This window comes from Branchiostoma belcheri, unplaced genomic scaffold, assembly GCF_001625305.1.
Source record: "Branchiostoma belcheri isolate BF01 breed outbred unplaced genomic scaffold, Haploidv18h27 scaffold1, whole genome shotgun sequence".
Lineage (NCBI taxonomy): Eukaryota > Metazoa > Chordata > Leptocardii > Amphioxiformes > Branchiostomatidae > Branchiostoma > Branchiostoma belcheri.
Genome location: NW_017802379.1, coordinates 3,776,803 through 3,800,531, shown reverse-complemented (window position 1 = coordinate 3,800,531; position 23,729 = coordinate 3,776,803). Strand labels below are relative to the sequence as shown.

Sequence of the window (23,729 nt, the reverse complement as noted above, 5' to 3'; positions counted from 1 at the left end):
TTTGGTATGTAGGTAGCTTGAGTGATGCTTGACATAATGATATTACAATTATGCAAATATGGATGTAATTTGCATAATTAATGAGGAAATTCTATTTATCAGCTGCATTCCATAATAGGAAGTTCAAGCTTGTGACATATGTTATTAAGAATGAGAGAAACACAGGCAGATATCGATTATGCAAATGAAGACTTAATTTGCATAATTAATGAGAAAATATTATAATTGCATAGTGGTAACTGCCTGGAATTTTATACTTGGGGTGTTTGAAAGTTAAGTTAAGGTGAACATAATCAAACATAACTTATTCAAATAAGTACCTCATTTGCATAATTTATGAGAAAGTTTCATCATGGCATTCTTTGTTAAGATAAGACTGTCTTTTGGTGGAGAATATGATCAACAGATATAATTCATGCAATTGGCGATCCTATTTGCATAATTAGGGGGATTAATATATAATTTCTTAATCATAAAAGCTAAATCATTTGGCGAAGGTATGAGATCGTGGAACTCTAGTTGCAATATATACTGCGGGCATTCTTCCTATGACATTTTCGTAAACTCTGACGGCCGCCCGACACTTGTGTTGACCAGGGTCCTATAATTATTTAGACTAGAAGTGACAAAGGAAAGACTCCAAACGTGTCAAACTAGAAATGACTGTCATTCTTTCGGATGTTGCCACTCACGTGTCATTCTGTAACATATGGTCACACTTCAGGAAAGATGTTGTTGTTGTTGTTGTTGTCCTTGTTTAAAGTCTAATATATCGCTAGACGTGGTCACTTGGTGCTCGTTTTCACGTGGTTCAGTTCAGAGTCAAAAAGTCTCTCTAGGTATTTAACTCTTGGTGCCTTGGAGCACGTTTAGTTACAACAAGGACATTATATGAGTCATTGGTTACAAACACGCGATACAGAAACATTCAAGAACCAAAACACTCCGTTTTTCTACAAAACAATTTCTCAACAGCTGTGACAATGGTATCTAGCCACAGTGGTATCTAGCTAACACCATAGACGTGATATCAAGCGTTTTTATAACTCTAGAAGGAATTTGTAAGCATTCCACATGTTCAATGTTAAACCCCAGGAGCATGTAACAAGTTAGTGTTAATAGATAGAGTCACGCCCCTGTACTTAACAGTCTTTCAGTGAATGCCATTGTGTAAGATATGGCCGTGGTTTCAAGGTATCAACGTGGTATCAACGTTGTAGTTTTGTGGTATGTGGACTTGAACACAAAAATTGTACATCTGAAACTTACGAAGTCTATTAATTGAATAAAGGAGATAGAAATGATGATCCAAATTAGACTTCAGTTGGTTTTTGACAGTGACTCGACAATTGTGTGCGACACACACCAACTCCGGAAGAAAACGTGCCCAACTCGTTTGATAACGTCCACTCGCGGGAGGGGAAAAGTCAAGTTGATTTTGACAGCTTGTCTGTAAACACAGGTGACAAATCGGACCTTAATCACCAACAATTATCAAAACAATTCCTGTTTACCCAAGGAGACAGAAGCATTTTAATTCCAAGCCAGCGGGTTGTCCACTTGACACTCTGTCCTGATCGCATTCGAATTTCGAAGTGTGTGTTAATAACTATAACGACCATGCATTATGACTAGACTGGGCGATCACGCAGAAACAATGAATATGTGACAAGTGTTTTAACGGATATTATGAGAAATACAATGCCTGGCATTCATTCACAGATAAGAGGCTATCCGGGGTGGTCCCTGTGACATTGGCGATGGATTGTTTGGTTTGAGACAGATGGCAATGTCTAGTATGTCAGACGTCCTCGGAGAATACGACTTTCATTTTTGTGTCGTGGCCTTGTGACCTCGACTAGCGCCTCACAATTACCTTCTTTATCTCTGCTAAAGAAACTCTCAGTGTGATGGTTATAAAATGTAGTATATGAATAACGCTTCATGAAGGATAGAATATTGAGTTACACGCGTAATTTTAAAGTATGCCAATTAGGGAGTACTAGTAGCCCCATGCCAGGGATTTTTTGTTTGTTTATTTTGTGCTGTTGCTTGCTGTTACCGGTCCCTTCTTTGTGGTTAGGTGGCCAATATCAACTTGTTGATGATTCTGCCACACTTGGTGGGAGTGCCAGTGCTGAAAGTGTTTTTTGGTGAATTCGGTACCGGTGTGTAGCATTAGAAAAACCCGTAGAAAAATTATACACAGACAATAAAGTCAATAAGCCAAATAATGCTAAAGACAAACAAACACAAGCTTCGAAGATAATTATCTCAAATGTCTTCCTGATTGTAACTGTCTTCTTCTGTTTTGCGATCGTCATTCCAAATGATATATATACTAGTACCAGTTAGACAATCGCGATGTTTTCACATAAAAATATGGAACTTGGAATAACAGCTGGATATCCAAGGCTGAAGATCGCTGCTGGCTAGACATCTGATGATTTGCGATGAATGATGTGAAAACATGTTTTCTTTATCTCTATCTAAACAGTACGTATCGCTAAAAAGTATTTTAGATATTCAAAGAACATAAGAGGCGTGACAAAATAAAATTTCGCAGTACTTCTTAGATAAAGGGTTCTGTCTAAAACTACATTAACGATGAATTCAGATCTAGAAATAGCGTCAAGTCACACTTTCCCTCCGGTTGAAAGATGTCAACGTTTTGAAATATTTGAGGCCAAGGAAATGTCTCCTTTAGCAACTAATAGGCAGCGCACATTGTACGTACAGAAGCTGATTGTATGACCGGATTGCGTGGGTTATATTTCCTCTAAAGGGATATCTTTTCCTGTGTCCAAGTCCTGGTTATGAAATCATCATGGTCAAGCAGTTGTGTAAATATCATCATGTTCACGTACAGAATGTACTTGGCTACAGTACAGATACATAAGATTTTATGTCTTTGTTTTCCATTTCCAAGTCTTATACATGTTACATTCAACAATAGAGCAGTAGCATATGTATATGTTTTAATCAAATATTGGATTAGACATACATAGCACAGTATAAGTGTACATCAGTGTAACATACATCTAGGAGACAGTACTTTTTAAAACGTCTGATAAGAGAGCATCTCTCTAGCCTACAAAGAATGTTGGCAGCGCGCCCTGACCACAGGACCGGCCTAAAGGCCACTGAAGCTGGGAAAATATTTAGGAAGGTTTGCCTAGCCTGTACCATCTGTATCAAGAAGAGAGAGACAAGGCTCTCACAGACGGACACTTAAAAAATGGAAAAAGGTTGTACAAGTGGTTGATTATGATACATGTGTCTGATGACAACAGATATTTCATGTGTTCCCTAGCTTTAAGACGTAGAAGGTTCCCTGCTTTTCAAAATCGCTGAAACACTAAACAGTTCATGAACTTGTTTCAATCAAGGAAAAAAACAACAACACAATACTTGGTCCAGTGGATGCATTAGTTTTAAAGTGGTCAATTAAAATGTGATATATGTATGGGGACCTGTATAGCGTTAGTTTTAAATTCTGCACGTTTAAAGATATATATAGTGTAAGATCAGCCGATAAGAAAAACATTTACCATATTTTCTCGTGATGTACTCTTTACGTGACCCTTGGCTTAAACAAGTCCAACTTCAATGTTGGAACTGTTGAAGTTGTGAAATGTCAGCTTATGTTGTACGAAAAAGACATCTGGCTTTGGCGGGAGTTCAATCGTGACTGCTGCCAGTTGTTGGCTGTTTTTTTAAATTTCCAGTCCTCAACGGCTACAAAGCCTAGTTCACGATTTCAGATTCAAGTTCACTAGTTCAAATTCTATATGAGGTTAGAAATGGCATCGTTGAGGTATTGTATTGTTGATGAGGTATTGCATATAGTTTGTCAAAACGCAATACAAAACGCAAGACGGAAGTGCCCACTTGCCTATCAGTACTGACCCAGAATTTTGTAAGAATGAGAAACTGGAGAGAGGGTATAGCCACATAAGGCGATAGAGTTGTACCAGTGTCTATGAAGGTTAACATTCTGTCAGCTACACCATCAACCTAATCAATCATCATAAAGACGGATGAAAAAGAAGAAAAGAAGAATTTTTTGTATTCATATCTCATGTGAACTTCCCATCTGTTGTACCCCCTCCCCACCACTCACCCACCCAGATTCTTCGCACGATTTAGCCCTGAAAATAGCATGTCGCAAATCTCGGGATCAGCGCAATGAGGAATGGTGGATTACCGGTACTAGAACTTAATCTCTGTGGTATCCCCTGGATACCTCCGCTTACATGTAAAATAAACATTTGCTTTCATAAAATGCAGTTATGTAGATTTGAGATGAAATAGGATTTAGACCACGCCTTAATGCTGTTCTGGGAAAATGGAATTCCGAAGAAAGTCTCAGAACTCAAAAACAAGTTTTTCACCAACTGAAAGACTACAGACTGAACTGAAGTTTTCATTCCCAAACTTTAAAATCGTTGAAAACATAAAAGTTGGCTTCGTTGTGCACAATTAGTTTTAGATGTCGCGAAGGGGTAAACACCATGGGTATTCTTCAACCAGATGCAGGGGGGAAGTTTGTGACCATGTTCTACGGATTTTCGTTCCCCTTTGGCAAAATTTCAAACGAGATTTTCCTTTCTTACTGCTTCGAGATCTGCTTCTGGAGGGGACGTACGTTCCTCTAAAGAAAGACCGGGAGGATCCATTCAAGACGGGGTAGGGATGGGATGTGTGAGTCAGCCTGTAGACACACCGCCCTTGACCTGACTTGGCCTAACAGCAGGTTTCTATCAAAGCACACCTGCTCTGGTATGATGAGTGCAATCGCTGACTCTGTACAGTGTCTTAGTCCATGAAGAGTCCCAGAAGACACTTGACAAGGTCACACCTGATCTTAACGTGCCCGTAGCTCCTTTTGGACGACATTGAATGAAGACCTCTTTAGCACTTCATCACACGTTGTCACTCCTTACGTGACTTGTAACGCCCTTTCCCATAGACAGTACTTGCAGCCTGTCATTTAAAGCCTTCAAGATGGCGACCCTGGGGCACGTCAGAAGTCTGCATGTTTTTCTTCACGTAATTTTCTTCCATTAGAGATGTCATGAATGTCGTCTGAGGAAGCGGCTTTCAAACGCACAGGTCAAAAGTCTCCGTGTTCTCACAAGCCTTGGCGGCGAAAAATACATAGATCACAGTTAGAACAACAATGTCAATACAACTCTGAAATAGCAAGAAATTTGAACTCACGAGAGAGCTATGAAGGCTATATTTTGGCTGCAATATGCTGCTAGCCCTTCTTTGTAGTATGGAGTGAGTGTGGTCTATCTTACAGAACGTGATATCAATGGGCTAGTCCCCTGCTGTAGTCCTTGTACAACTGCGTGGTCCAAGGGCCATAGAAGCGGTGATGGACACCGCCCTATGCTATGACTATAACTTAATGTTTTAGGTAACCGCAGAATGTAAGGACTTCTTAACGTATGTTGTATTCAGCATCTTTCTAACCCGCCCTCCCTGTTGTTTTAGCCGTGGCGTGCCAAGTGAGTGAGTGGGGAAGCTGGAGCGGCTGTTCCGTGAGTTGCGGGGAGGGGGTGAGCGAGAGAAGGCGGTATGTGCTGACCTCCCCCCGGGGTGGGGGCCCAGCCTGCCCGCCCCTGGTGCAGAAGAGAGCCTGCTACAACTACGGCTACTGGTGCTCGGCAGCCACGAAAGGTACGAGTACAACACTCGATAACTTCGCTCTTACACTCTCAAGATCTCTCAAGAACACACCAGATTATCTAACGTTACTAGTGTACGAAAATCACCCTAATGTCTGTCAAATAAACCTTGGTAGTCATTAAGACTATTTTATTTTGATTTCCAGCACACTTTCGTGGTTAACTAATGATAGAAAATTAACTGGTACATTTATGTATTTCCATATACTTTCGTGGTTAACTACTGATAGAAAATTAACATTTGTGTATATCTACCTGATATTTGACATGGCTAGCGTCGACGTCATAAAGAATGGGTAATACAGGTGCGCCCACTTGCGCCCTCCTGTAGATTGCAGCTATTAACTTACTGCAGTTTCATACTATAGAACTTACCTGTGTTTCTTGTCCCCGTTTTCTTGTGCAGAGGTCGCACACATTCTCCCAGCGTCCTTCGGACAACTCCGGCTGAGCGACGAGCCCAAAGGAGCCATGGGGCTAATCATGGATACCAGAAAATCACACATGTGAGTCCGTCAAACCACCATACGGTTACTAATTCATTCAACTCTACAGATGGACCTCATACTTACGTTTCGACGAGTGATAATCCTCTGTCTTCATAAAAACCGAATTCGCAATTGTCTAGAATACGTCACTTCTCGGAAGTGTGGCGTGAGTAACCGGTCAAAGGTGTTTTGTAGTTGGTAGCGACCCCCGTCGCGGCTCAATGTGACTTTTGAAAGATAAAAAAATGCGAGCGCTATTACCCAACGTTACCCTCTGTGTTTGGTTGCTGATATTTTCATGACTTAATTCAGAATTTGTAAAGATAGTCAAAACGCATACAAATATGTTTTTCTTCGCATCTTTCTTCTAAAAGGTATTGTGTGAATTTCCGGATCACCTCGGCCTCGGCTGCCTGCCGTCTCCGCTCCAACTACCTGGCGGGGTGGACGCGGACGCTGCGGGCCGGCGCGAACGTGTGCGTGGAGTGTCAGCCCCACGCCATGGATAGGAAGATGCACTGCCGCGGGGACGGGGCCAGCGGGCCCAACACCGGCAGGTGGACGGCGGTGGAGGCCACGGGGTGCCGCGGGTCCTGGAAGAAACACTCCCGTCAGGAAAACTGCTACTGCAGCGGGTACCGGGGATACGGCTTCATCTTCGTCTGATACTCTGTGTGACGTTATGGATGGTTGAAACTTAGTTCAGTACAAATAGACATCGATATTCTTTTGAAATACTAAGATTGGTGGTGCAACATGAAAGTATATTACTTGATGATTTGAGATTGAAATACACGACTATTATGCAGAATATTCTGTAAATGTACATGTAGTTATAGACTTGTGCGTTGACAATTTATAGTATATGTGGTGCCTTTCAGTACGAAGAAGCCTTGTAGCTGTTATACTGTCTAACAAGGTACTTGTTTATAATGAAAAAACAACAATCTCTTGCTACCTGGGCCCAATCCAGTTGGATAGGCAACTAGGAGAATGATGTAGTCACATACAGCTCCATAGTTCATAGCACTGATCATATGAAGAAAACAGTAGAAAATCATGATGTTTTCTTTGAAAAGTTATTTTTATTACAGTTCAACACATCTAAGTATCATACACATAGTTCTTCAGAAACATCTGACCTGGTGCATACAAATGTAAGACAAAAACATTCTATATACACTTGTGATAAAACTTCATTTGTATGCCATAGAATTTCTGTCATTTGTAAAATAAACTCTTGTTGGTAAAATCTATCTTTCTCTGGGTTCTGGAATTATAACTGAAGAATTCATGGTCCACATGACAAACTTCCAAAGTGGAACGATACATGTACAAGCAGAAATCACTACAAAAGTTCTGTAGCCTTTTTATAGGGGTGTAGGCATTTTTTGGTCACTTTTCAAGGTATGTGCTCCAATTCCAGTTTAAGGTGACTTTATTTTTTACAACTCAAGAAATTTGTGTAACACAACACTAGATTGACCCTTACACACTTCTTAATTGAACAACTCATGAATATTAATAGCCACATAGACATTGCATCTGCCTATACTCGGATCAGTAAAATAACAACAGCCCCCATCCCCACTTCTCTACTACGTCAGCCATGTTGGATGGTTAAACCATGTCGCGTTTCAACAGACCCCCCATGGTGTGATGTTTGACGACGTGTGCTGCCTCCACAACCGTCTGTCCTGGTCGTCTCACGCGTGGGTCCACCACCGGTACAGATAACCTGAAAAGAAAAGTATAAACAGCGAGCAGATTATTATTGGAATGAGCAGAGCACTTTGGACTAATCTCTCTGGCTGTTCACAGCTTAGAGGTACATATCCAATATTTTGTCAAAAACATCTTTGTTACATAGCGGATCATAATGACCCCCAGCGGGGGTCTTCACGCTTCATTAAAAATGGAAAAATCTCAGGATTTATTTCAAAGATCTCAATATTTTAGACGAAATCTTGAGATCTTATGACACAATCTCAAGATCTTTCAGAAAATCTTAAGATGAAAACGAAAGGTCTCAAGATATTCCAAGATATTTTTAAACCATCTTGAGATTTTTCCATAGCATCTCGAGATGCTTTAAAAAATATCAAGATTTTTTTAAAGATCTCATGATTTATAAAGTAATCTTGACATTTTTAAAGCATCTCGAGATGCTATGAAAAAATCTCAAGATGCTTTGAAAACAACTTGGAAAGATCTTGAGACCTTTCATTTTCATCTTAAGATTTTCTGAAAGATCTTGAGATTGTCATGAAAAATCTCAAGATTGTCTCATAAGATCTCAAGATTTCGTCTAAAATATTGAGATCTTTGGAATAAATCCTGAGATTTTTCCATTTTTAACGAAGCGTGAAGACCCCCGCTGGGGGTCATTATGATCCGCTATGTAACAGAGATGTTTTTGACAAAATATTGGATATGTACCTCTAAGCTGTGAACAGCCAGAGAGATTAGTCCAAAGTGCTCTGCTCAATCCAATAATAATCTGCTCGCTGTTTATAATTGTTTATTATAAACTGTCCTCAGCTAGTCTTGTACTCCAGAACAAAATGAAGCCCATTTGTAAACCAGATTTTCGACACAGTTGTTCGACACAGTTATACCTTCAAATACCAGAGTTATCAACCATGAATTGAGGTGTTCAAATTGAAAAACTTGTATTTTCCAACAACTATCGTAGAGTGGAACTTGTTGCCACCAGGCAAAGTTGGGGAATCATCACTAGAAAGCTTTAAACAACTGCAAGTAAATGTGCAAAGATTGAGTGTAACAAGTTGTTCGGTGTAATATAGCAAGCTGCTAGTTGTTATGTAAGGAAACGACCAAAACATTGACATTTTGATCGTTCCTATCTTACAATGATGTTGAGACTACACAAAATCAGCCTATAAGATTTCATCCTTTGTAATACAGGTTAGAAATGATATAAAAGAATACTCACTTGACATTGGTCCTGTGGTTGACCACGAACAGTGGGTTGACCTGTGATAAGATCTCGTCGTTGACAGAGATCCCGTCCAGGTACTGTTTGAGCAGTGTTCGGAGCTGGTTGTTCTCCGTCATCAGTCCTGCCCTCTCCTTCTCCAGGGCCAGTTTATCCAGCAGAACTTTGTTGTATCTCTTCCAGAAGTTCTCTAGTGACACATACTCATGCATCACCTGTGGAGTAAAGTATCACTTGTTAGTTGGGACTTTAATTCTCTGTTTTGATGATATTGCAGCAATCTTTAAACTGTTCAAATACAAATCTAGGACCAAAAGTATCAATCATATCATTTTGTATGGACCCCAACTCTTGTCAATAAATGTGGTGGGTTCTTTAAATTTAGCTCAGGGTGTGAACCTCCTCAAACACAATACCTTCAACTTTATGTCCCATATGAAATGATTTCTGAACTGAAGCTTGGAACTCATTTTTACCCGAAACTTGGGAGAAAACTGGTGATAATTGCCTTTTCCCAAGGGCAAAATATTGCGACCTGCTAGGAATTAAAGTACAGAAACCTTTAAATTCTGAGTGAAGAACCCTAACTACAAGGCCACCATTAACAGAAATAGGGTAAATGGAAAACGCGTGTTCACCTCGGCTAACGGTTCGGACGGTGGTTCCCCCACGGCGGCCTCCACGTCCTGTTGTTCCTCCTCGGTGAGGGAGGAAGCGTAGAACGGCAGGACCTTCTCCTCCTCCGTCTCCAGCTTCCTGCACATCTCAGACAGCTTCAGGATACGTTCACCCTGGTGTGGGGAGGGGGGTGAAGTTTAAAACATACATGTTAAACACTTACAGACTTATAGCGGTATTAGACAAGTAGCACATTTCAATTTCAATTTCAATTTTATTTCACCTCCATAGCAGGGTTTGTTGTTGGCCTTTTTTGGCTTCTGTGCTGCTTTTCTGATTGTACATGCTGCTTGCATGTCAAATTTCTATCAGAAAACAACACAAAAATGAAAAAAAGAGCTAGCAACAAAGCCTGCTATGGAGGATACGATTGCATCGATGTCATCCAGTTTACTGAACACATCATGATGAAAGAAATTATCCAGCAAAATGTAACAAGCTTTTAGTTCCCTGCATGTTCTATTCATTTACAATTGTGTTGTTGTATCAATGTCACATCAACAAAGAAGACGTAGAATGCACAGATTTATTTCATATTGATGGAAAATCATAAGTGAAGAGATCTGGACCTTACCTTCTCATGAACCCTCTGTAGCTCCTTGATGGCTGAGTTACTCTGCAGGGTGAGCTTGGTCAGTCTCGCTCTCTCCCGATCGCGCATGGAGTTCATGCGGTCCTTCAGCGCGTGGAAGTGCTGCAGGATGACCTCACGCTCGTTCTTGATCTGGTGATTCCGCTCGTCACACTCGCGGGAATTCTGCGCCATCTTGGCCTTCAGTTGGGCTATCTGGTCCTGAAGGTCGTATAAAGGTCATGGCAAAATTAAGATGGGTATGTGTATAAGATTCTTATTGAGCACTTTTAAATCAAAATATTGTTTATATCATAAATAATAAAACAAGGCTATAGTATGACAACGTGCCAGAAAAGCTCAATTTTAAGTTTCCTGATAAATCACAATTTTTGGACAAAATGAAAACTGTGGCAACAGAGAATTTTGCACTTCTAACCCTTGTTTTACTGTTTGGCTGTAGTTTTCTGTACTACCAGTATTCCCAAGGCATCTGACACAAAAAATAGAGAGCTGATCAACTTCTTGTTCTATAATTGACAGTAAATTACTGGCACATAAAAAGGGTGTTCAACTTACAGATATCCTCTGTAGTTTTCTCATCTGCATCTCAATCTCCTTCGCACTCTTCTCGTCCTTGGCCTTCAGGTTCTCAAAGGCGACCTTCCTCTCCTCCGTGGACTCATTGTAGGACTTGAGTGCCTGCTGGAACTGTCTCCACAGGTCCTCAACAGCGCCCTCTAGCTGAATCCGCAGGGCATGCTTCTCCTCAAGGTTCTAGAAGCAAAATAAACTAGTTACCATGGTGACAGACTTCTGGTTCAGGTCATTGACTTTATTGGTTTGAAGAACAAGAAGATGAAACAGAGCAAAAACAATATGTTTTCCTTCCGTAAACATACCAATTCAAACACATGTTGATGAAGAATTCACCCAGTATAACTATGTCCTGGCCCAAATTTTGTTGGGGTGGAGAAAGTTGTACATTTTAGTCCAAGAAATCCTTGAAAACAAACTACATGTATTTTGATAAAAGCTTTGTCAGGGAAATAATATACATTATAAAAACCATGCTTCATTTTATTGCAGTTTTGAAAAGTTTACAAACAAATTTGTGTATAGACTAAAGTATACGTATTGAATATCCAGATTTTATGGTTCTTAAACTGGAGGATTCGGTGCCCAGGGCGACGCAATAAGGAAGTACTCCCCACTGTGGCTTCTCCAGCAGCTTGAATAGTGAATTGACCCCCATAACCACATAAACTAATAAGCATCCTAGACGGTCCAGCCACCGAAAACAATGGCAGGGACAGATTAGCATAATAACTGTCACTCTTTTTGAACAAATTCAAATGTTTTTTTCTATACTGGTTTTCAAACTAACAATATCAAACCATGCAGAATGATCGGGATAGTTGTAACTGAGTCACATAAATCAAGAAAATACTATCTGCAACTTTCAGTTTCTGGAAAACCAACTCTGTGGTCAAATTTCAATTTTTCAAACTGTCTTGTCAACATTTCATCAAAGCCTCTAATTATAGATATCTAAAATGGCAACCTCACAACTGAATTAGCTTGGATAGTAAGTGAGTCTAGAAATATGGGTTGCAATTGTGGTGTCAATTTGGTAGTATGAGAAAGCAGCACTAGTATACATGTAGACTGGATCTCTGTTAGAACTGTTCAAGTAACTGCCGGCCAATCTATAACACCACCAAACCTTGGCAAAACAGTACAGTGGTGTAATTACTATATTCTGGGTAAGGTGAGGCTATCTTCTTTCTGTAAAACAGACTGTACATGTACATAAATTCCTTATCTGTCTTCAATATGTTACAAACACAAAGTGTCTTCAAGAGCCCTGTGCCCATGTTACCACCACGGTAGTCAGAGACAGGATGGGGCCTGGTAGTTTACGCTAGCCGAATTTATTGGGTTCTTATATAGTGCAAGCCTGCTCTTTAAGCCTACACCATCCCCTATAGCCCTGTCCGAACCTTGTTCTTGATTTCATCCCTCATGCTCTGGAACTCCTGTCGTGCCTCGGCCTCGCGGTCCTGGAAGTTCTGCTCCATGGCAAACATCACGTCCTGCAGGTCTGTCATCTCCTTCTTGTGCTGAGCCACGATCAGGTCCCTACAACAAATACACAGATCAAACACTTCATCAGCAGCTGGCATCTCACACACATGCAAAAAAAACTATGGTAAGGTACTCAATTGTTGCTATTTAACATTTTATGGAGTGGTAGAATGTATGATTCTTACCTTTCTGAATCAAACTCTTTCTTGAGGATTTCCAGCTCTGTGTCATACTCAGACTGGAGTGTGAAGAGTCTCTGTCTCTGTAGATCTGAAACAAAATCTCAGAGGTTAACCTTCCATTAAAAAAAGCAGCAATCAAGAAATTCAGAAGAGCATTAGTTTTGCACCCTGTAATGTTAAAAAAAAGGCAATTTTAACAAATTACTTGATTTAAAATACAGTATAATCTGTTTCCAACAAAATCCTACAAAAACTTTTAAGAACTTTGAAAAGAAAAAAAAAAGAATTCTACAGAAAGAAGAAATGCCTCTATCCCAAGGTATTGGCAAAAAGGTTACAACATTGTTAACAGATGGTATGAAATGAACTGACAAACTACATGATTGTACAGTTTATATATTGAACAACACCTACCTATGAGGGCGTCTACATTTTCTAGATGACTCCTCAGTGCCATGGCAAACTGTTCCTCCGCCTCCGCAATATCCTTAGCCAATGATTGGATAACGCTATCCTTGCGATCAACAACGCGTTCGAAAGTCTGACTGAGAATCTCAATGTCCCTCCGCAGCTCCTTGGACTTGGACTCGCGCATGATGGCCCGCCATTGGTTGTTGATCTTGTTCAGGTTGAACCTTGTGAACTTTTCTTCTTTTGTGAGTTTATCCTGGAGAAGGCAAAAAAAGGACATGTATGATCAGTGTGTGACAACTGTTTGATAGTTTTGCCAATACTAATATTACTATATCACATTGAAAATAAAAAGAAACTTGTTAATTTTCATCATTCATTACATAGAGAAAGTCAAGTTCTGTGATCTCAGAAATCTTGACAGATCAGAATCTTGAACTAGTATCTCCTTATAATGATTGATTTCACTGAACTGGCCTCTATTATAAATTGCTGATTTCAAGTAGAAAATGTACTACATGACATGTAATCAGTGCTACATGTTTTGTGATGCCTGGATAGCTTCTAAGTTCAACATTTACGAATTTCCACCATTTCCATATATGGTGCAATTTGATGTGCGTTTAACATGATATGTGGAACTACAATGTAGTACTGAAAGTTTAAGTATTACAGAAATTGCGTGAGCATACCTTTAGATACTGAGTCAACATGTCCTCCTTTTTCTTCCTCATCTCTTCCTCTGCCAGTGCCTGTTGTTCCAGGTACACTATCCTCTCTTCCTCAGTCATCTTAGCCAACTTCCCCTTCTTTCCCTTCTTCCCAGATCCGGACTTCTTCTTCTTCTTCGGCATCTTGACTGAGAAAAACGAGAATGGAATAATTTCATTCTAATTGTTGAGAACTTGAGATGTATTCTTGGTGAGTAAAAAGAGTAAAGCAGGAGCAACGTCATCATATCAACGATTCCAAAACAACAAAGTTGGACACAAAAACGGTTGCATTTCCTTATATAAAGGAGAGGATCAATTCTCAACACTCACCTTTACTTTTCTGCTTAGTAGTCTAGGATAAAATTGGACCTAAACTCGAGAAATTGCACTGTTTATGCCGATATTTTGGCGAACAAGACCTCCTCGGTTGGACAGAACTGTTGTTATGATGATGTACCTTGGCAACCCAGGGCGCATGTGCAACAAAGGGTTACCCGAATGGCTACCAAATAAGAGCGTTGATTGGCCAATGGGAAGGCAGTACGCTCTTTTCATTGGTCTATTTTAGCAAATACGGGGCAGCTAGGAATAGTTTATTCACAAAAGGGGGATAACTCATATACATTACTATCCCCAAAAATGCCAAAGAAAATGCATTCGTCACTAAATATCTATGTATTACAATACAAATTGATCTATTTTCATTGAATAGTATACATTATTGTATTTTTGTGGTTTACAATGTCTCCAAAAATCTTACCCATACCCCCCAAAATTTAAGGAATATTCCATTTGGTTGGCGCGAAGGTCGAAGGTTGCAAATATGGCGGACTTTGTCAAAAAACGTCGAGTTTTGAAGAGAAGGATAGGAATAGTTGGCTACGGACACTTGGGTAGGTGGTCTATGACTGTAAAATATCAGTTGAAAGATAAGGGATGAGTTGAAGATGTATGTATGGCGTGACAGGTCGGAAAATGTAGAGAGCAAACCTTCGAAGGGTGATGACATGCATGACAAAATTTACGATTTGAAAACAACAACAAAACTTTATCGACACACGTATAGGTCCCCTATCTTCTTTACTGCAGGTGCGTACTTGGTTCAGGAAGTACTGAAAAGGGACGATGTGGAGCTGGCCTTTGTTTGGAACCGCTCTGTGGAGAAAGTTCAAGGTCATGTGGAGGACGAGCTCATCCTGTCAAACTTGGACGAGTTTGCAGAAAGGTGACAGAGACGTGGCAGTACACAACTCTTTTTGCATAATACATGTACAACCAAAAGTTATCTATTAGTACTCGGTAACTGTTATATGGCACTCGAGCACTCCCCTGTTTGAAATTATTTTTTCCTTTAGTAACTCTCAACTGATAGTAGGCTGCAATCAGACTGCAGAAGACAGCGTATTAGTTTTCTCCGTAGTGTTTTCATCATCATGGTCTACATCCAGAATTGGATCACTTAATAAGCCAAAGACCTATTTACATGAAAATATATGTACATGTATATTGAAATATGCCAGATATCCCATTCGTGTCACCTGATCTTCTTTGTCTGTTTTCTTGACAGGAATCCTGACTTTATAGTTGAAGTGGCACATCCTTCCATCACTGAAAAATATGGTGAATCCTTCTTAGATGTGGCTGACTATATGGTGAGTAAAAACTTGTGGGTTAACTATATGTGTATGAAACCACAGTAGTATAGGATGCACTAGAGTCCAGCTATACTTTAAGTATTTAAGGTTTGCTCAGCAGAAGCATGATAAGCATGCCATGTGGATACTACTGTACTTGTGACCCCTCTTGCATAACTGAACACAATGTTCACCAACACAGATATTTATTATTTTCTATTCATCTTTTTCTTTCCACATCTGAACAGGTCGGGTCTCCCACAGCATTAGCCAATCAGAAAGTAGAGACCAAACTTAGAGAGAAGGCCAGCACATGTGGACATGCCCTGTACGTGCCGGCAGGTGCATTCTGGGGAGCACAGGACATCAAGAAAATGGCAGACAGAGGTTCTTTAAAGGTGACAATTACATGTAGCCCTGGATACAAAAAAAGATGACAAATTAAGTGATATTCTTAATAAAACAATTTTCTACTGAGTTATTTTCAGGTTTAGCAATGATTTTCACTGTTTGCTTTTTCTTCCATTTTCCAGGGTCTCAAAGTTACAATGAGGAAACACCCATCCAGTTTTAAACTGAACAGTCCTCTGAAAGAAAAGAATGACAGCATTGGAGCAGATGCAGCAGTGCTTTATGATGGTATGATATACAGATTCCACACATTCTGATACAAACATACATATTGTTTTAGTAAAGATTGCTGGAACATGATATCTTGTTACTGATACCGTGACAGATGTGCTGGCCTTTTATTTTCACAAGTTGTGCAGTTTGCTGGTTTGTGACTGTAATAAGTGAAGGTTGTAAATGTATTTTGTTGTTGGTAGGCTCAACATGTGAAACTAGAAATATTTGAAGGATTCTGTACTTGCTTCTAAACTACAACTACTGAGAATTGTTTGTACAGTTATCTTTGGTTTGTACCATAAGTTTGCTTCAAGAAATACAAATTGAACAGTTCAGAATGCCAACCCTGTATGCCAGAAGCAAGATTGCTGACCCCTAATCTACAACATCCTGCCATACGTATGTGATTTTTCCTACAGGCCCAGTCCGTGACCTGTGTCCTCTAGCTCCTAACAATGTTAACACCATGGCTGCAGCAGCTGTCGCTGCCCACAACTTGGGGTTTGATGTGGTCAGGGGTTGTCTGGTGTCTGACCCAAGGTAGGCTGAGCACCTCAAATAGACAGAATATCATCGGCCTTTGCATTTTTAAACTGTTCCAACTTGTTTTGTCGGGTACTGTATTTTAGAAGTTGCAGTAAATTAAGATCATATACACATGTATTTTGCAGAAGTGAATGGCTACCTTTAATTTTTTTTTAGCCTCACAGACTTTCATATTGTGGAGGTTGATGTGACGGGACCAGGTGATGCTAGCCAGGGAAAAGCTTTCACGGTAAAAACCGTTCGCACAAACCCCGCTCAAGTTGGAGCTGTTACAGGAACAGCAACATATGCATCATTCCTCAGCAGCATGTTAGGTTAGTGATGAGTCGGTTTGTCGCTTCATATGTCGCACTTGAACTGAATTTGAAGGAATTCTATTGTCTGACTTGCTTTGTTGTTCTCTTCTTGTTACAGGTGCCAGAGGTAATGATGGTGGTGTACATCTCTGTTAACGTCAAGATGTTATGAAAGGCACTTTTATTGCTGATCATTTTAAATCTTGTGCTGGAAATTTAGAGGCACATTTACTGGTGCTAACTAAAGAAATGAAAATAATCATGAGTTTCAACTTTCAACAAAAGAATAGAAAGAAGGGTAATGAGTTAGCAAAGAATCAGTTACTTTTGTTACTACAGTTACATGTACAGTATGTAATGTTTAGTTTTGGTTTAGTCAGATGATAAGATATACTGTATCATTTGCAGCTGTGAACATATACTGCTGCTCTTCAGTACTGTCTGTTTACAGCAAGATGTGTTAGAATAAAAGGGCAAAAACCCTTCAATATCCTTTAGCAAGCTACCACTGTGTGTCTGTTTTCTTTTTCCAAAGAGCAGTAAGTCAGAGAGGGTGAGCTTTTCAAGACTTGAAGCAGGGAATGACCAGATTTTATATCAATATATCCTGATGCCTCAAATGCCTCTCTGACAAAGCTTTCATCCATGTCACATTATGACTACTTAAGTGCTTACAGTTGACAGATCTGAAATATGATTTGTGATTGAAAATATGTTTCTGTACTCTCATCACGTCTACGGGTAGCCATTTTCTCTGTTGTTGTTTTGATCAGAGTGAACTCTGTCCTTTAACCTTTGGGAAGAAGAAAATTGTTTTGTTTGGGTCTGTTTACCCCTCGGGGAAGAAGCCAGCCAATTATTCGCAGACAATTTGATGATGATTCATGCGTGTGTGATGGCCTGGATGTGTCAGCAGTTGTTCAACCTGTCCAACAGGTGTCTGGGCTCTGTATGGGGGAATTCAGAACATTGACAAGGGTCTTGAGACAGATCTTAAAAACATGCTTTTATTTTACATGTATATCTTATACCTTAAGATCATTTCCTCTGAGGAACCGAAAAGTGGACCTCTCCAGACAACCTTATTTTTTTGTCTACCGATACGCCATACCCCTTGCTACCCTGCCATTTGCTACAATGGTAAAGCCTCATGCATATTCATGACAAGACAACAAATCTAGAATTTTAGTTCACCAGTCACAAATTGCCTCAACGATGACCAAGTTCGGTGTTGGCATACTTATTGCGCTTGCTGGTGGAGCTATCGGTCTTATTGTTTGGCTTGTAGCATAGTCATACCTTCGGTAAGTACATGTATTGCCCTTTTTGACCCCTTTGATTCGGTCGAACCACACCCAAAAGCCTCAAGAGTACCAGTATGTTGGACGAGCTCCAGTAGAATCTTAGGTTCAGTGGACATGACGCGAGGTCGTCAAGAAACAATTAAGACATCGAAGTTTCTGGGTGATTTATTCGTCAAGGTGACACTCGCCCCTTTGAAGACCGTGAGAACGAAAAGTTTTCATCATTTGAAACTCCACAAAAACGTTTCATCACAAGTCATTGTGCGGTAACAGGAAGTTAGTGATTAGATATTGAATTGTGGACGAATCCGGGTAGAAATCCTGAAAAATAGAGAGGTCGGGTAGATTTGACCCTGGATACATTCCACCTGAGGGTGTGCAGCTATCACGGGTTAAAATCAAACTATGAATTACTTACACTGCCTTTAACAAATGTGTCAGCAAAGAGAGTAACTTGGCTACAGCGATGACAAAGTTTTGCTGCGTTATCCCGACAGTTGCTTTACTCATACTTGGTGGCATCATCATCTACTTTATGTACTTGTAGATCTTCAAACTAGATTTTCAATCCAGGCTTCGTAGATGGTGAGTACGAATGAAGACCATTTTCTGCCGTCGCAAATCTTAAGTAGAGAATGAGCTTGTCGAATTTGGGCGCCATTTTGAAAATCGTTCAGATGTCAAAGTCTGAGAGGAAGGCTCTTGTGCTCTTTGTGACTGATTCGCTCTGCTGAGGTCGATTCTTTCTATCTATTCTTTTGGTTACATTGAACAAAAATGTCGAGATATAAACAGAACTACTTGTAGAACATCCATGACCAATCGCAGGATAAAATCCATGTACTTCTGTAATATACTAATAGCTTATCTATAACTTCATACTGAATTTGAAGATTCTGTAAGATCAAAGGTTTGTTTGGCAATGATCTAAGTTACATAATATATAATGTGTCAACGGTCAATTACACTTTGACTAGACAGGACAGTAATTCATTTGTCACCTTAATGGACGGGATTCTTTCTTTTGTTAAAACGTAATGTTCTGTAAGTATCCCTGTCTTGTACGGCATTGACATATTTGAGCTTGAGCGCTGTGCTTTTGGCGTTCCCTTCATGTAGGGTACATGTAGATTATCGTTCCAACAATGAACGTGTGCTTTACTGACCAAGAGCGCCAGACGTTTGTTACGAGTGCGCTGATGCTCTTCGCTTGTATACTTTCCTTATGCGGCCTCTATTGTATCTTCGGCTGAGGTAAGTTATCCTCGCCAATAGTTTCATACGGTTGTGCATTAGCACATTTCATTAAGCACGGTTTTGAACTGCGCAATAAGCACCGATATCTGCATTTAAATGCAAAATATAATTCCTTGCGCCAATGTTTATAATCAGGATATACTACGATTTAGTACAGTTACTACAGAACTAATAGTTTCATAGATAGCCAGGTTTATCAGTAAAATGTTTCAATATTGTAGACACATGGGATCAGACAGCATAGCCTCACGAAAATTTTGTTGTCGTAGGTTTGTCTTTCGACTTTTGGTACTGTCTATACATTGGCTACACCCAACGAAGATTGTGATGAAAATCAGACCATCTCACTATAAAGACTCATTAAATTACCTCTTCTTAATTAAATTTGGTCATTGTGATGTGGAGATTTTAGACAACAACCAAACGAATAAAGCAGATACCGGATCAGATTTGAATTCACTATTGAGAACTCATAGTTCCACTCGCAATGTCTGTCACGGAAGGGAGGGACTGCTTTTTCCGTATTGTACTATTTGTTTCCGTAGTTGGAGGACTACTTTACCTAATCCTGGGTTAACGCAAGGTGGGGAAATGTCTTGACTTTTATCTTTATTTCCATTTGATACTTTTAATTCTTTTTTAAGATATCAATAGATAGTCTACTCAACTTTTGACGTTGTGGCGCGCCGTCTATATAACTTTCGCCGTCTATATAACCTTGTCCTCGAATCAGAAGGTCACATAAATTTGTGACGTAGTAAGTTGTCCCCATATCTCCGCCATTTTGTTAGTCGTCAAATGTGAAGGGCGGTGAAGTGTATGTAGGGGTTCTGTTGAAGTTCGCTGTCGTCTGTCCCCCAAACTAAGACCATGGCCATGATGCACTGCAACGCCGAGCGCCGAGAGGCCATCATCAAAATCCTCTTCACGTGTTGTATCTTTGGAGCCTTCTGCTATTTGTTCCTAGGTTAAGGTAAGCGGGAAAGTCAAGGGAAACTGTAAAATGTAAAACTTAACTACGCCCAACCAGTCAGTCCCGTGAGACACAAGTAACGTTCTGATGACTTGCTTCTGTTGTAGCGTATGGATACCTAGTCAAAAAAGTATTCAATCTCAGCGCTCAATCACCTAGTAGTACAGTTTTCTCTCTTTTGAGCTCTTTTTTTGCTCTAATCACTTTTTGGCTGTAAACTGAACCCGTCTTTGACAGTATTAGTGGTATTCATTTGTTAACTAGTGCTTGTCAGAGACAGTTGCACTGTAGAAGAGGACATATTATTGAAAAGTTTGCCAGTTGAGATGCACATGTAACCAATTCGCACTCGATGAAAGACAATTCAGAGTACTACATGTAGTAAAGCACCTTAATCTTGTATTCGAATCACGCTTGGAAACATATTGGGCGGGTCCATTGTTTTCACCTGGCGGGTGGAGTTTGGATGTCACTGCGTCATGGATTCATTCATGCGTGATCCCCAAACTGGTTTGAGTTGAAGAAAGAAATCTTTGCAGAATTACAAGCTCCATGAATAGAGATTATGGTATTTTGCATTTGTAAATAATATTTTGTATTGTATAGATTTTTGTCATTTTGATATCTTTTTCAACAAATTCGCTTCATAATATACTAGTAGGCAGTTTCTTGCAATTTTTTTGCGAATCGATTGACAAAGTTAACGAAGGCCTAGGCAAACTAATATGTTTGAAAATTCGACGAAAATGAAATATTTTGGACTTAACTTTAATTGGAAATGGCAAAGTATATAGTCTGTTCAAAACCCGTCGCTTCGTGAACCGTAAGATATGCGACCCTTCCATCAAATCAACCCCCAAAACCGGACGAACTACTTTGGCGCCTTATAGGCTGACCCCATTTATGGAATGTCTTACTCTGACAGACAACACGGAGGGATGGACATGGTTATGACAAGGAAGGAGTGTGTTATGCGAGTGATTCTTGTCAGTGCTGTCATTGGAACCTTCATTTTTGCCGTGCTTACATAGAGGTACTATATGATCAAGTAATTTTTTTAAAAAATACGTGGCCAGCCAACACTTGCGACTGGGTCCAACGGATGTAAGCTAGTATTGCCCTGTAAATCTGTATTTTTGGTCCCATATGTTGTACGTTGTACCGAGAGTTTTCTTAGTAGATAACTTACAGTAGTGTCGTATCCATACGAAAGATTTAACAAGACTTAAGTTGCTGCAACAAAATTCTTCTACCAGTCTGCGTGAACTAATGTTAATGTTGTTGTATAGAGTTGAGAAGTTTTGGTGGGCCTCTGACTAAACCCCTTACTGTACCCCACAAGCCGTGATTGGTTGCCTCAAGGTAGTTCCTCAAGGAGGTTCTATTCATGACTCGTTGGTTGCCTGAAGGGAAATACTGCTTATGCAATGGTGCCTCGTGCACTTTGACCCATAGAACTGGTTTTGTCCGGATCGTCAGTTTACATGTATCTTTGCTGCAGGCCATGATACATAGTCTCCACCAGACTCATTTGCATGCAGTATAAACAAATAGTTGGAATCGTCAGAAAAAGGGATATAATTAGGCAGAGGAGTTAGCCGGCCATAGTAGTAGGTGGAGACTATCAGCTGATATACTGAAAGAGCTTAAACATCTAAATCCGCAAACTAAAACACAACGTAATTCAGAGCTTCACTTTTGTTAACGTATAGAATATTATCATCGTGTCAAAATGAACCCGCTTTTGCGTGCTATTTTGAGTAGCGAAAGAAATTTGGTCTAGATCGATATGTACCTCTGATCTGTGAATAAGTGATATGAAACCATAGTTCATACAGTAGAGTGACTCCTGTGGAATACATGTGTAACCTGAAATATGACTTATAATATGTTGCTGTGCTTTGTAGTACATGTATTAAAATACGCCATGTGTCTATGTAAAAAAAATCAGCAGGTCTTTCGCTTCAGCATTGCTTGTTAATGTAAATGTATGATTTGCTTTTTCAATATCTGCTTGCAATCAGCTGGTGACAGAAGGCCATGCTTTCGCTCTTCTTGCTTTGCAGAATTCGCTTTTAACATAGCTCAGCTGCTACAGACATGAGCCTTAACAACCAGGCGGTGGGCTGCGTCGCTGTTATTGTGGGGCTGTGGTTTGGCTTGTTCCTGGTCTCCATGGGCATGATATGAACAGGTAGGTATTTTTCTTCCCAAATCACATTTTTTTTCTCTGCATGTCACCTGTGCTGTTTTCCTTCCAGACAATACTGGCTGGGTAGACTCCATGATATCAGAGGTTCAATACAGGATGTTTGAAGTTTTAGCAAACTGCAATTTGTAAAGAGATTTTGTTTTGTGTTGTACATGTCAGGACAGCCGCATGTCACGCTAGGAGCCTCCAGGAAGGATGGGCGGTAGCTACAGACAACACACGTCGTCACATCAGTTCCCGCAGCGACGCCTGCCGGTTTCTGTTGGAGCTGCTGCAACGGTCGCCGACATCAGAGCTGTCTCTTCGACATTGCCATCGTCATCTGTAGACACCTACCATCAGTCCTGCCGACCTCCTGACTTGTAGCTCTTCTGTTTATGGCCAACCCACTGTCGTTACTGTACCACTAGTACTATGCTGAACGTCTCTCACCAGTGTTTACCGCGATAGTCATCTTCTCCAAACTAACAAATGCGTGTTGGGACATATGCTGTTTCTGCAAACATTACAAATCTTGTATGACAAATCTTGTTATTCACCGAAGCTATAGACTGTAATGACGACATGATGACGCAAAACTGACATCGGTTTTTCGTCACGATGTTGTCATCCGTCTTTGAGCTTCATGCAGTAGTTAGACTGTGACGTAATGATGACGTAACCTCCACCATGGGATTTTGTCATGATATCGTGAATGGTCGGCTACACCCGACCGGAACTTTGAATTGAATGATAGCCGCTCTTCTGTGCTCCTATTTCATAGAGACCTCACGTCACTGTGACATAATGTATGTTATCCTGACATTGTGTCAGATGTAATCGTTTAGTCTTTGTAAAGTTTGAAGCCTGATTGAAGCGTATTGTAGACAAACTCTACAGTCGTGTTCACATCGTGTAAGCCACATAATTCGAGGCAAAGTTTCCTGGTCTGCTGTTTCCTTTGGTGCGAATAAAGCAAACTAACCCGCGTGAAAACAGACTTGAGTCCAATTGAGTCCTGTAGTTATTCCCATCTTTATCAGATAACATAAGAAGTCCTATCTGCTGAATTATAAAGCGTGTGTATGAGTGGCTGGATCCGGAAGAGAAATAGC

General features: G+C 40.2%; 3 protein-coding genes and 1 long non-coding RNA gene across 6 annotated transcripts in view; 3 read left to right on the top strand and 1 right to left on the bottom strand.

Moving 5' to 3' along the window:
• LOC109467035 (somatomedin-B and thrombospondin type-1 domain-containing protein-like) overlaps positions 1–7,091 on the top strand; it is a 12,557-nt gene extending 5,466 nt beyond the window's left edge. The window contains exons 2-4 of the mRNA XM_019764933.1: positions 5,503–5,688; positions 6,103–6,202; positions 6,559–7,091. Of these exons, the coding sequence (XP_019620492.1) occupies positions 5,503–5,688; positions 6,103–6,202; positions 6,559–6,850 (578 nt within the window). The 3' untranslated portion in view covers positions 6,851–7,091. The remainder of the gene's footprint in view (positions 1–5,502; positions 5,689–6,102; positions 6,203–6,558) is intronic.
• A 114-nt stretch (positions 7,092–7,205) lies between these two features.
• Positions 7,206–14,246, bottom strand: LOC109467024 (coiled-coil domain-containing protein 65-like). The gene is made up of 10 exons (XM_019764922.1): positions 14,117–14,246; positions 13,766–13,932; positions 13,077–13,329; positions 12,666–12,750; positions 12,396–12,534; positions 10,972–11,169; positions 10,396–10,614; positions 9,782–9,934; positions 9,141–9,358; positions 7,206–7,922 (listed from the first exon to the last, which is right to left on the bottom strand). Exons 2-10 carry the CDS (start codon positions 13,925–13,927, stop codon positions 7,805–7,807), a joined length of 1,545 nt encoding a protein of 514 aa, XP_019620481.1. The 5' UTR covers positions 13,928–13,932; positions 14,117–14,246; the 3' UTR covers positions 7,206–7,804.
• Positions 14,247–14,583: 337 nt separating this feature from the next.
• LOC109465502 (putative L-aspartate dehydrogenase) lies at positions 14,584–17,392 on the top strand. The gene is made up of 8 exons (XM_019762861.1): positions 14,584–14,679; positions 14,876–15,011; positions 15,354–15,438; positions 15,669–15,818; positions 15,954–16,059; positions 16,467–16,587; positions 16,750–16,907; positions 17,008–17,392. Exons 1-8 carry the CDS (start codon positions 14,610–14,612, stop codon positions 17,043–17,045), a joined length of 864 nt encoding a protein of 287 aa, XP_019618420.1. The 5' UTR covers positions 14,584–14,609; the 3' UTR covers positions 17,046–17,392.
• A 656-nt stretch (positions 17,393–18,048) lies between these two features.
• Positions 18,049–23,619, top strand: LOC109465512. 3 transcript variants are annotated; one of them, XR_002139963.1, is made up of 3 exons: positions 18,049–18,193; positions 22,490–22,617; positions 22,795–23,619. It is a non-coding gene; the product is annotated as an uncharacterized LOC109465512 (long non-coding RNA). The 3 variants fall into 3 exon arrangements; XR_002139965.1 differs by lacking the exon at positions 18,049–18,193 and adding an exon at positions 19,904–20,033; XR_002139964.1 differs by lacking the exon at positions 18,049–18,193 and adding an exon at positions 21,324–21,456.
• The last annotated feature ends 110 nt before the right edge of the window (positions 23,620–23,729 follow it).

Coding starts and splice junctions, on each gene's coding strand:
- LOC109467024 (XM_019764922.1), bottom strand. CDS start 13,927: ATGCCGAAGAAGAAGAAGAAGTCCGGATCTGGGAAGAAGGGAAAGAAG. Junction 13,330..13,765: donor TGTTGACTCAGTATCTAAAG/GTATGCTCACGC, acceptor TGCCTTCTCCAG/GATAAACTCACAAAAGAAGA. Junction 9,359..9,781: donor CGTCCGAACCGTTAGCCGAG/GTGAACACGCGT, acceptor TTTACTCCACAG/GTGATGCATGAGTATGTGTC.
- LOC109465502 (XM_019762861.1), top strand. CDS start 14,610: ATGGCGGACTTTGTCAAAAAACGTCGAGTTTTGAAGAGAAGGATAGGA. Junction 14,680..14,875: donor AGTTGGCTACGGACACTTGG/GTAGGTGGTCTA, acceptor TCTTTACTGCAG/GTGCGTACTTGGTTCAGGAA. Junction 15,439..15,668: donor TAGATGTGGCTGACTATATG/GTGAGTAAAAAC, acceptor ACATCTGAACAG/GTCGGGTCTCCCACAGCATT.